Below are 12,934 nucleotides of genomic sequence, written 5' to 3' on the forward strand. Positions count from 1 at the left end.
TATTTAATATTATTATTTTCTATTTTATTTATATTTTTTTTATTATTAAAAATTATTTTATTTATTTTTATTTATTTATTAATAAAAAAATATAAATATGTTTAAATATATATATATATATATATATATATTTATTTATTTATATAACTTAAAAAATATAAAAATCTAAATTACATTTTTTATTTTTATTGATAAAAATATAAATTTTGTGATAAAAAAGTTGTCTTAAAAAATTAATTATTATATTTTTATGTGAAAACAATTGAGAGAAGATGTAAGAGTAGATAGAACTGTAACTATTATAAGTTCAGTTTTTAAAAACTGAACCTATACTAAACTGTTACTAAAAATGGATCAGTTATTTTTAGTACAATATAATACAGTTAACTACAATACAACACAAATCAATTATTTTTCCCAGTCGTACATATTACACTAAAGTTATGAAGGGTGTTAACACTTATTCAAATTTAAAATCTTCACCAATGTACAATTCTGACAATGTGAGAATGATTATGATTGTTTTATGGTTATAAAAAAATTGTTATGAATTATAATTAGTATAAGACTCGTTAATGGTGTTGCCAGATCTTCAAATTTAAAATCTTTCGATGCATGTACAAGTTCTGATTATGCAAGAGTTAGTATGTGAGAATGATTATGATTATTCTATTATCATAAAAAAATAATAATATTATGAATTATAGTGGTATAATTATCATTAAAAGGTGTTGTCACTTTTTTCAATTTAAAGCTTATGATGCATGTATAAATTCTGATTACGCAAAAAGCCAAAATATGTGAGAATAATTATGATTATTCTACAATTATAAAAAATTATAATGAATTATAATCAATACAAAAGTCATTAAAACTAATAAAATACATTATGTACAAAACAACAAAATAAAAATAAATTATGATAATTTAATTCATTTTTACATACGATGAGAAATATAAATAAAAGTTATTCGTCAAAAAGTTAAATATACTAAATGAAGTATTATAATTTATTAAATTCAATATAAATTAATTTATTAACTTGTCATCTTTTTAATATGTGTGGGATTATATTAATTAAATAGGTATATGTTCTTCATTTATTCGTATTATATATTATTCTCTTATTTACTTATCATTTCATTTATTCATCATATTCAAATTAACAATAAATTTTATTTATATTTCTCATCACATGTGAAAATGGATCATATTCTTAACATATGTTTTTATTTTACCGCTTTGTATATCATTCAGCTTAATTTCTTTAACTATTCATGTATTAACTACTTTATTGTTTTATATATCATATGTTTTATTTTCTTTAATTACCCATGTATATATAATAATTTTCTATAGAATAATCATTATTATAATTCATATTAATTAGGAGATAGTAATAAACATAGTTCTAACGATAAGTTATACATTTTCAAAAATTGGTAGTCTCTCATAAATTTAATCTGAAATTAAAAATAATTTAGTGAGGAAAACACTTGCACTACTTTAAGTTTCAATCACACACTTAAATTCAAGTCATACCAACCTTAGATTAAATGTGTTTAGCTATACTAGTTAGACTGTAGTTAGAACTGTCAATTTATAACGTTCCTCTAAATTAAAATTCATTTAAAACTGACATTTACCTTAATTGGGCCAGTAATAAAACACAGTGAACTGGGCCATCCAGTGTAGGTATGAACGGGTCCACGATTAAGCCCAATGCTTGTTATTTGCTAGGGTTTCTGGTTCGCTATAAATTCCTCAAGCGTAAATCCCCGGTGAAATACGCAGCCCAGTCTCTGTGCTATCTCCCAGGGTTTAACTTCTGAGTCTCCTTTCGATTTTTGTTCATCATGAGAGCCAAGGTAATTTCTTTTTAGATCGATTTATTATTTTCGCACTCTATTTTTATTGCATGATTTGTGTGCCGATAAAGCGCGTGGATTTGTACAGTGGAAGAAGAAGCGTATGAGGAGATTGAAGAGGAAGCGCCGAAAGATGAGGCAGAGATCGAAGTAGTGTGCGTGTTTCCCCAGCAACTATTGCCCTTAGTTTTGTTTCACTTCTGCTATGTGTTTCTTTCTCAATCTAATGTTATGATACATTTTATTGGTTTCTCTTGCTTCTGTCTTAGCTTAAAAAGTATTCTTCCCCCAAATTAACTAGTTTTAATATTCGAAGCTATTGCATATCTATTCTTTGTTTGGTTCACATTTTAGGATTTTGGATGTTCTGATCACTATAACACATCGTCATTTTTGCGAATAATTAAATGCTTTTAATGATTCCTGGTCCCTTTTTATTGAAGTACGTAAGAAATAAAGTTGAAAAAAATAAACTGTTTCGCCATAAAATTTTTTATATTCAAATATAGGAACGGTTCGAAGGAGTTAACTCGTTTAGGTTAATATTGGGGGCTTCGACATTGGGTGTCTGATGAGAATATAAAATGTTATTTGAATTATCATGTAGAGATCTGCAGCGCAGTTTTCATACATTGATTACGTTTTACGTTATTTTGGTTGGTTTGCTTACTGCGCATGATGTGGAGGTCCAACTTGTTTTGATTTGTGAAAGAGAATGAATTTAGAGAGAATAAAAGTATCATTGCAGTGATTGTATAGTAGAGGAAGGTGATATATGTATGTGCTCCATTGGAAGGAGATTTTGCAGTCGTGTTATGTGTTATAGTGATGTAGTTTCAAAGAAGGGGTCTCTGTTTAATTTTTGGTATCAGTTTTTGTGAATCTGTTATTCTTTGTTTGATCGGTAGGTGCCCATGGGAAATGTAATTTTTCGGATTTTATTACTAGGGTAATGTGTTAAGTTGTCATTTGATTTGGTTGTATGATACAATTTGTTTATTTCGTCTGTCAATTATCTAACTTCTTTAGACGATAGTTGCTTGTTGAACTTCATGTTTTGAATTAAATCAAACTTAGGATGAATATCTGGAGGTATTGCATTGGAGAGATTAAACCATCCGATCTCGGTCAACTAATAACTTAGAGCAACAATTGGAGTAACAACCTAAACCTTGAAAAGCTTTATGATATTATATCATATCATTATTCCTGGAATGAAAATAAAACAATTAAATATGTTTATGAAATTCATTTTGTTATATTTTCTAAATCGTGATATTTGAACCACTGTGTTCGTATGGAATTTAAATTTTAATTACTTCCATTACAATTCAAATGTGAACATAAATGTTGAAATTGTGAATTTCATTCGGTATGGCGATTTATATGAATTTCGTTGCACTCGCATTGACGAGTTTCGATAATGACTCTGCTCGTTTTAGTTAACGTAGTTGATGGCACTGTCTCTTCGTCCCCAGTAAGACCATTACGTCAATGTATTTTTTCTGTTTTGCAAGAATTTATTGTAAGCCAAGTGAAAACAAGGACACCAAAGTGAGAGGCCAAATTTAGTGATATTGAGGGACGATTGCGCTTTTCCATTAGATAAATCTAAACACTTTTTTATATTAATGTATCGAAAGACGTGTTTGAACGAAGAAATTTTAATTCTCTCAAAAAATTGAATTACCCATTTGAATGTTTTTATCCATATGATGACAAAACTTTTAATCCCTTCTTCGTCATAAGAATATAAGGTGTAATGTAGCAAGGCGAACTTAAGTGTGGTATGTGGTGAAATAAATGTACCCAGTTGTTTCATCTATATCGAATCAAGCTAGCTAGTTGACGGAGGCCGAATGAACATGGCAAATAAGCTATAAAAGCCATCTCTCAGTTATGCAAGCTTTATATATAAATGATCAGATTTTGAATGATTAAATGAATCCATGAACGAATTTTTGCACTCAGTTGAACCCAGTAGAGAAAGAAAAAGGCCTTTTTTTTATCAGGACAATAGTTAAGGAATTAAGAAGAAAATATATTTTAGTTAAGATAATCTAAAAAGGCATTAAAACGAATAAAAAAACATTTTTATGCATCTAAAGATAAAATTTTCCTTTTTTTTTACAGATATTCAAAGAACGTTATTATTATTATTATTATTTTTTTTGCATTTCTCATAAAACAATATCTACGTTACATCGTGGATGCCATTATCAATTGGTCCAACATCCGTGCATTCCTCATTTGGTGGTAAAAGCATTTTCCTCTTTTTCTCCCACTCAGTTGTGTTTGTCTTCTTTCTTTAAAACTTTCTCACTTTGCGGCTGTTTAACGTGGGCTGTATTTACTGTTAAGTTCCCCAATTTTTACTGCATTAAACATCATTGCTACTTCAAACTGATTGGCTTTTTAACCAAGCACGGCTCCACAAATCTGGTTTTTTCTTACACTCTTAAGTAACACTCATCTCAAATGTCAAATCATTCGACAAAAAAGAGGGAAAATTTGTGCTAAAAGATTCCTTTTCACTCTATAATAAATCACGTGAGAAAATAAATATTAGGATAGTGGAAGAAACACTTGTTGATCAGCGGCTGCTATGTTAGAAAAGAAAGGTAGTTCGCTATACCAAGCAAACTCAGGTCGACAACATTCCATGAACCATGAACCATTCACATTACATCATGGCACGATCTGACAATTACTATTTCAACAATGTACGCAACACAAATGTTCTTAGATCAGCTTATAAGAAATACAGTTAAAATGCAATATGGCAAAAACATAGCTTTTCAACTTTCGGTTTGCTTGTTAACTAGATTTTCCGAATACATGCAACACAAAATTATGAATTAGAGAGATAAGTGAGAAAAAAAAAGGCACATTAACCATTTTAAAGAAATATCATATAGTTTTTACACAACATGAAAGTTTTTCAGTATTGGCCTCCTTAATTAACAAAGGAAATATCTGGTGTTGTGATAGAGGAGATGAAAACTACTTGAGTGGACGTGCCAATATTTTCTGAATGCATTGATCACATCTAATTCTTAAAGTCAAACGTGAAGTGATTTAACACTAACATTTGTCTGCTAAGAATTAACGAGCAACTCAATGATCGCTTGCTTTTCCTCTGTTCTCATACTTTCTTTTTCTCTTGCTACGTTATTCACCCTTTTACTAATCCACTCATTATATTAATTGAATGATAGGTAAATCAATTTGCATCTTTTCTATTTCTGATGCAGGAGGAGACCAAACACCGATTTCTGCACTTAACCTTTTACACATACTTCCCTTCGATTTAGTTTCTCACTCTTTAACTTTGGTTTAATCGGTGGCACAGAACTAATATTTCATGATTTCATCTTCCTAATGGAAAAGCTATATATCTTATCCGTATATAAATATTGAAAAATAAAGCAAATAATTGCCCCACTGAAATGACCCTTAGGGGCAAATGAAAATGATTTTACAATATATAATTTAATTACTGTAGGCAACGAGAAGGCAAGAAGAATCTCTGCCTCTTACTTCTGGTGGGGCAATTAGATGTCATGGATGATGAAGCTATTTTGGTGACAGCAGATTTGAGAGACTGTTTGAGAGTGGTGAGGCAAACACCCTCTTCACTATCCTTAGAACAAAGCACCAATATGCTTTTGATCCGGCCACCTACACTGGCTATGTCAGCTTTAACTGCCGTCAGTCTCAAGCCCTTGAGGACTTGGATGAGTTCAGGGAACAGTTCTGGTCGATCATCGCAGCAAACAGAAGCTTTGATCACAATATTCTCCTTCAATTTGTTCACTTTAGTGCAGCTTTCATCTTCTACATGGTCACAGTCAATTGATACTTCATCAATTTCAGTTGGAACTGTGAAAGCTCTGCTAACATCCATGGCTTTTCTCTTTAGATCTTTGACATGGTCTATCACACTCCCTAGTAAAGCTGCCTTGTCCATCTGCAAGTACCCAAATGTTAATATTAGCATGTTTGGCAACACATGTTTCCCTCTGTATAAGTAAGCTTTGTTCAATATTCTTTTTTCGACCTGATGAAGTGGAAGTGGAATTTGAAATCCTTTTATAACTTTGCTAAGCATACCATGCCACATATATTTCATAATCCAGTGTGATGCCAGGAACAAAATCTAAGCTATTCTCTTATTGTTCGTAATTCATAGTACTACTAAAGTATGCCACTCATGAAAACTGAAAAGAGAGACTTGTGCATTAAATTGGTTTACCTTATCGGATTTGGGAATAAGTTTTCTGAGAGTTGCAAGCTGTGCATTGATTCTGTCTCTGCGCCTTTTCTCAGCTTGGCTGTGGCTCTTGGAAGCACTCATTGCTCTCTCTTCTTCAGCCCCTTCAATGGGAAGTGGCCATGAGTGGAACTCACCAAATTGAAGAGAGGCAGAGTCAGTGACATGAGGAAGTATTTGTGTAGGAACTGCAAAGGAAGAAGAATGATCACTGCATTGAGCCCAGCTGGTGCTCATGTGCCAGCCAGAATCATAGTAGTTTTCCATAGTCACATTGGAAACCATTCTAAAGTTTCTTCCATGATTTCTGAGCCTTTTATCTCCCATCCATAGTTACTGTTTGCTGCACTAATAATGGTCGATCATCTTCTTATCTTGATGGTGACTGCTGTGATAAGAAATACCCATTCATTGGTCAAAATGATAATCGATTTTGGCTGTACCTGTCAGTCACTTCAACAAGAAAAATTTTCCCTTCGCTAAATCTAACGAACTTGGACTTTAGAAGGAGGGGAAAATGAAGAGTAAAAGAATAAGAAAGAGATGACCTGACCTACTAAGCTAATATTATTCGTATTTGAATGAGAAATGAAATGGTATGCATGAGTAGTATCTGGCAAATAGATTTGGGGGAACACTGTTACGTAGTCAGTCGTTGATGTAGTGGATGATGATCAGAGACTCATTGTCTTATTTTTATTAGACCAGAAAGTGTTTTATCTGATCTACCGATAATTATAGCTGTTTGGTCTCCCTTGTTGTTTAGCGCAGATCCTATCGAATAAGAACTCGTGTTGGTTTACTTATCTTGAACTTTTGTGCCAAACATGACTACTTCAGATTAATTGTTTTTTCATATAAAATAGCATTGCACATATACTTAAACAATAGAAGAAGAATCATTTTTATTATTTCCATAACATTTACCCAGATGTTATCTGAAATAAAGTCAGTCATTGTACCAAAGAAGTCACACATCAACCTTCATAAGCTGTTTAAATATATACTTTTTAGTGGTTAATCGTTTGATAAAGTAAAAAAGTAGGCACTGAAGCTTACACGAAAGTGGTGTCTAGGCTTGTGGTGGTGGATCCCATTCATCAAAGATACTGCAAGATCTTCCACACTGAATTATAAATTTGGTGAAATTAAGCTTTCACGCTTTCTTTCAACCATGTCCCTGTACAATTATTCCAACCAAAGTTTTAGTCTCCGTCATGATAGCCAAGATGAAAAGGGATACCGAAAGAAAATAAGCACACACAAAATAGGATCATAGATAAAAAAGAAAGAAGAAAGCCCAAGATTTGCTGAATCAGAAATTGGACAAACGCATGATGTAACCTGATTAGTACACGATTTGCCCTTTAAGTTGAAGACACTGGGTGGGTCCATTTTACCAATTTTATGGTATGCAAGTAACTTGACTAGTCCAGCTGTGTATCAAACCTAAGACAAGATTTGGTTAGCTTCATGTATCTTGATTTGAAGTTCAAAGATGAAAGCATGGGACTCAGTAAAAGAAAGATAGGAAAGGGTTGCTGAGTATGTCTGCTAGCAAACAAAGAAGGCTCAATTACTTGCATGTAGGGTCCAATACACACTCACAATTGCAACTCATAATAAAGAGTGACACGACTTCTGATCAACCACTCACTTTGTTATACAACACAACTTGTGTATGTGGTTTCTTATGGTTCCGTATTTTCTTCTTTCACTTTTTTTTCATATTTTTTTTTTCCTTCTCTATCTGTCTCATCAAACCCTTTCTGGGTCCCATCATCTCAGAACATATCTGCAGTATATCTTACAATAATCACATTGACATACACACATACACCCCGTCGGCAAGTGAAGTGTCACGATAAAAATATGGAAAACCAAATGGATCACAGTGAACACAGACAACACGTCTCTTGAAATTGTAATATGTCAAGAAATGAAGCACATGTGTTTAACAAGTTTATCTTCCTTGTCTCTTTTCTTTGCTGGTGTTCTAATCTTCCCTGCTTCTTGCTCATGTTGGTACTCCTGCTCATGCACTGAGGATGGTGGAAAAATCTTCAAATCACTGAAGCCTGTAATTAGTACACTGCAAGAATGAAGGAAGAACATTGAATTTGAATCAAATGCAGAACGAAAAAAGATGGTAACCATAAATTGAGGGCACTTTGTTTTGAGCTTTGCAGCAGATAAAAGTGTAAATAATTGCATGATTGAATTGAAATGAACCAAAGTAGTTAATCATCAGCAACATTTTGATCCCACCATCTTCACACATAATAAACAACTCATTTCGACAAACAGTAGTTCTTCTTCCCTGCACTGACTGCACTGCAAATTTCACCAATTCAATTCAACTTTCAGTGTATCTTTATCTTATGCTACACAAGATAATGGATGTAATGAGTACCAAATAATAATGAGCATTAAAGTAAGTGACCAAATACTGCTACTTCTACTCTTTTTAATTTGTCTTTAATATCTATAGTACAAATAGAAAAACATATAACACATTTTATTGATTTTTTTATATATAAAACTAATTTTTATTGATCTTAATAAAAATATAAATCACTACTGTCTTAAATTTTAAGCATGACAAACAATAGAAACATGGAAAAAATCGACAAACAAAAAGTGACAATTAATAGAATTAGTAGTACTATTAATTTTATATTCAAGACTATAAGTATGCACTTTAGGGTAAATTTACACAGTTAATCAATTCAAGTTATTTTATATAACTGTTATTAAAGGAAAACAAGTATTTAACATTCACAATTTTTTTTTTTATAAATTGACTCTTCAATTTTATTTTTATTCCAATTCATCTTTGAAGCTCTATCTTATTTGAAGCTAGATAAATTAATTTTAATTCCATCTCATTTAATTTTTAAAACTTATTTCTTTTATAAACTGGTTTCTTATATTAAATTGGGTTGAATTCTCAATTAATAATTTACTTTAAATCCAATCAATCATTAGTTTTAATTTTATAAATCACTTTTCCATCAACAAAACATAATAAAATTTAGAACTAAGTTGCGCATTATATAAAGCTTGTTTATTTATTCTGGTCTTCATTTTTTAATTATTTCCTTTTTTAAATTCACTTCTTTACTATATCTTAATACGTGAAGAAATTATTTGTAACAGAAGAATTAAAAGATTAAAGAATAATCTATATTTAAACTAAATAATTTAACTTGTTATAAAAGACTATGAAAAGAAGGGTAAGTTTTCAGAATCAATTACAATGTATTAAAAAAGTTTGAGGTGTTTTATTTAAACCATGTAAAATTTAAGGTTGTTTTCGAATGGAAATGAAATTCATGATATTTAATAGCAAGTGAGATAAAATTTAAAGATCGGTTAAAATATAAGTAAAGTTTAAGGTCTGTTTATGAAAATTAGGAGAGTTAAATACTTTTTAAAATTAAATTTTTTATCAAACATAATAATTTATATAAATGGTAATATACACAATTTATTTCACTGCTACTGAGAGTACATTTCCTATTTTTCCTTCATATAAAAATGATCCTTCATATAAAAATGTTAATATTCTGTATTGTATTATGTATAAAATTAAATTAAGCAAAACAATTGAAAGAATAAATTTTCCATTTATAACAATTTCATTCGACTTAAACATTACTATTTCTATTGGATTTTGAACTGTCTTTCTGTAGGAAAAAAATTGTAAACGTGAAAGTTTATTTTATCTCGACTATGTAAGAAAAACAAAGTCAAATTAGTTTAATTTTAAGATTTATTTTACTAATTATCAAGTCAACGTATTTCAGTCCTATGCCAAAAATTTTAATAATTTTTCTTTCTTCAAGAAGTCAACCTTATCTTATAAAAGATCTCATTTTTTCTTTTCAAAACCTTTCACAAATTTATCTCAAACTTATTCCAGCTACTAACTATTTGAATATAAATGAAAAAAAAAATGCATCATTTTAAGAATAGTGATATAATGGAAAAATTAAATTATAGAAATTAACAAATCAAATGATTAAATTTGAAAATAAAATGATTGTACAAATTAAAATCATTCACTAAGTATAATTAAGTCTAAACAGTAACATTTTATTCTAGATAAGATACTTACCTTTTATATAAGTGACACATGCAAATAATCATAATAATGTGTTTGTTATGGCTATATGACAGTAAACATTTTGTCCACAATGACTATTTTGTGCAACAACACTTTATTGTATTGTATAAATTAATTACTGAAATGTTTTTTTGATAAAACCAAAAAAAAAAAAAGTAAAAGCAGGCCACTTTTTATCTTTCAATGCAACAATGTAGTATGAGAATTGAAAAGAAAGAACAAAATTAATAAAAAATACCAAGAAAATGATAAAAAAGCACCCTGAATTAAATGTTTCCCAGCTTATAAAATAATAATGATGATAAAAACAATTAACTTGAAAAAAAGAGCTGAAGCTTTTGTAAACTACATTTATGTTATATTCTTAATGAAGACATCTCAGTACTCATTGAAATGGATTGCACCAACTTTCCAGACAATGAAAGTTGTTGCAAACATGATTGAGCTGATTAAAACAAAAGAGAATACAATGAGAAAGAGATCAGAACCCCCAGGAAACTGAAAAGTGAAGCCTGTTGACAACCCTCGTTTGCTATCATCAAACAAATTAGTTGGGGCCTCTGGAAGTCCAGATTTTCTCTTCCCTTTGTCACTTTGTTTTGAAGCTTCCAACACTCTGCTGCTCATGTCTGCTTTAGATGCTTTCAATTGGGGGTATCGGTTGCCGGCTCGAGCCGCCTTTAATCGCTCTCTTGCTGTAAGGGAAGCTCCTTTCGTTGCAGATTGTGACTTAGAAGATGCTCCTTGCTCTTGGTTAATCCAACCATTGGAAGAATCTAATGTTTTAGATACTGACTCAGTATCAACTTTAGCTTGCAGCTGGAAATTTTCATCTGGGGGATTCAGGGATGATAATTGATCACTGGTTGGTGAATTTTCAGCATTGTCAAATTCCTCGGTAATATTGTTGTCTGCTGCAAGCTGATCACTATCTGCAACTGGAAGACAGTGGCCAAATCTTCTTTCTTTGACAAGCTTTCTCGATCTAGATACTACCGAGAAGGGTGTAAATCGAGTGGCCTTTGGTAAAGAAGCTCCAACAGAATATCTTGATGCATCATGATACTTGGTTTCCAACTTCTAATGGAGAATGAAAGACTTTTGTAAGAGATCAGAGAAACGATATTCCAAAATAGCATAATCAATGATAAACAAAATAATTGTTAATGAATTGCATGCAAGTCCATATGATTGGTACATCAGCAAATTCCTAGCTGCATAGTACTGCTTTCTTTACATGTTATTGATCCATCTTTGTTTACAATAGAGTTCTTGTTAAGATATTCTTAAATCAGTACAGTACTGAAACAATGGATATCACAAGAAGTTCATCTAACGAAAACTTTTCATTCTATAGAACAAATAACTATAAACATTAACATTATGATTATTATTTACCTCCAGTCAAGTAATTCCTACCTTCTAAATTTCTGTATGCATTCCCTACGATCTCTAACAGCCCAAAACATATAAATTTCTGAATTTTACTCAACCTCTACTTTTAGATTTGTGGATTTGAACAAAACTCAATCTTATGAGAATTGTTCCCTTGTATCCATTACTTTGGCAGCTATAATTCTTTGAATTACATATACTATATTGAAAATTAAAATTTTTCCGTTTACCATTTTTCCCAGTAGAACAAAAGTTCAAGACATCACAGCGCTTTACATATTAATGCGATCCCATAAGTGCCAAACATGTTTTGACTCATATGTTGAAACCGTTGTCAAAAATAAAATTGAAAGATGCCCGGAAGGCCAGAAAGGATGTACAAACACTCCACAGATAATTGGAAACGAAAAGCAAGAATCTGAAATCAGAAAACCATGAAAACAGGAAAACTACAAAGAAAAGTGAAGGGTGAAGTATGAGAACAGGAAACAGTTACCGTTGAGCTGAAGCTGACTATGGAGTTTAAAGATATGGCCATCTTCTTAGAGTCTTTCAAATTCCAACCATGGATAGCCACAACGAGTGGTCTTCCTCTTACCACTAGATTGTTTATTCAGGACTGAAATTGCTGTTGACACACGCCACATAGCGCGTGACCACACGTAATTTTCTCTTCGAATAAAAGAAAATGGCATCTTTTTATACACGATTTCATCAAATTTCACTCCACATTTACAAACAAGTATTTCCTAATTTATTACAAACAAATTCTCCCGAGTTAACTGAATTTTCAAAAAGAAAAGTATAAGATATAAGTAAACTTGGTAATTAATTAATTTTAAATTGGTCTTTATAATTTATCCTTTAGAAGTGAAAACTTGGTAATTATAGTTGAGTAATGTCTTTATATAATTGTCGTGGTATTTTTGTTTTTTTTAATAGTCATAGTTTAATAAAAGTTATCATTAAGTGATTAAACAAATATCTAAAAATTGAAAACTCTTAATTAGTGGCTTGATTGAACAGTTCATTAACAACAAAAACAGACTATTGAATAAAAGAAAAAATATTATTAAAATAAAATTTTAATGATTTCGCATTGTTATAGTAATTATCGAAACAACTATCATCTTTGCTTTTGAAAAACATAATTAAAATTTATTTATACGGTTGGAATACCAATTAAATTTATTTTAATGATTTCGCATTGTTATAGTCTATCTTCCTGTAGAAATACCAATTAAAGTATTGTCTGAAATAATAATTTAT

The 12,934-nt window shown here is 30.7% G+C and overlaps 2 protein-coding genes and 1 long non-coding RNA gene across 4 annotated transcripts; 1 reads left to right on the forward strand and 2 right to left on the reverse strand.

Moving 5' to 3' along the window:
• Positions 1-1,722: 1,722 nt before the first annotated feature.
• Positions 1,723-2,214, forward strand: LOC106757414. The gene is made up of 2 exons (XR_001375513.2): positions 1,723-1,868; positions 1,957-2,214. It is a non-coding gene; the product is annotated as an uncharacterized LOC106757414 (long non-coding RNA).
• Positions 2,215-5,140: 2,926 nt separating this feature from the next.
• On the reverse strand, positions 5,141-6,893 carry LOC106756824 (transcription factor bHLH51). Its single transcript, XM_014639425.2, has 2 exons — positions 6,124-6,893; positions 5,141-5,838 (listed from the first exon to the last, which is right to left on the reverse strand). The coding sequence occupies exons 1-2, from the start codon at positions 6,466-6,468 to the stop codon at positions 5,365-5,367; spliced, it is 819 nt and encodes a 272-aa protein (XP_014494911.1). The 5' UTR covers positions 6,469-6,893; the 3' UTR covers positions 5,141-5,364.
• A 3,639-nt stretch (positions 6,894-10,532) lies between these two features.
• On the reverse strand, positions 10,533-12,328 carry LOC106756823. 2 transcript variants are annotated; one of them, XM_014639424.2, is made up of 2 exons: positions 12,162-12,328; positions 10,533-11,347 (listed from the first exon to the last, which is right to left on the reverse strand). In XM_014639424.2, the coding sequence occupies exons 1-2, from the start codon at positions 12,201-12,203 to the stop codon at positions 10,649-10,651; spliced, it is 741 nt and encodes a 246-aa protein (XP_014494910.1). In that variant the 5' UTR covers positions 12,204-12,328; the 3' UTR covers positions 10,533-10,648. The 2 variants fall into 2 exon arrangements, with proteins under 2 accessions (XP_014494910.1, XP_014494909.1); XM_014639423.2 differs by having other exon boundaries at positions 10,533-11,350.
• Positions 12,329-12,934: the final 606 nt, after the last annotated feature.

The sequence above is a fragment of the Vigna radiata genome, chromosome 3 (assembly GCF_000741045.1).
Source record: "Vigna radiata var. radiata cultivar VC1973A chromosome 3, Vradiata_ver6, whole genome shotgun sequence".
In the NCBI taxonomy this organism is placed as follows: domain Eukaryota; kingdom Viridiplantae; phylum Streptophyta; class Magnoliopsida; order Fabales; family Fabaceae; genus Vigna; species Vigna radiata.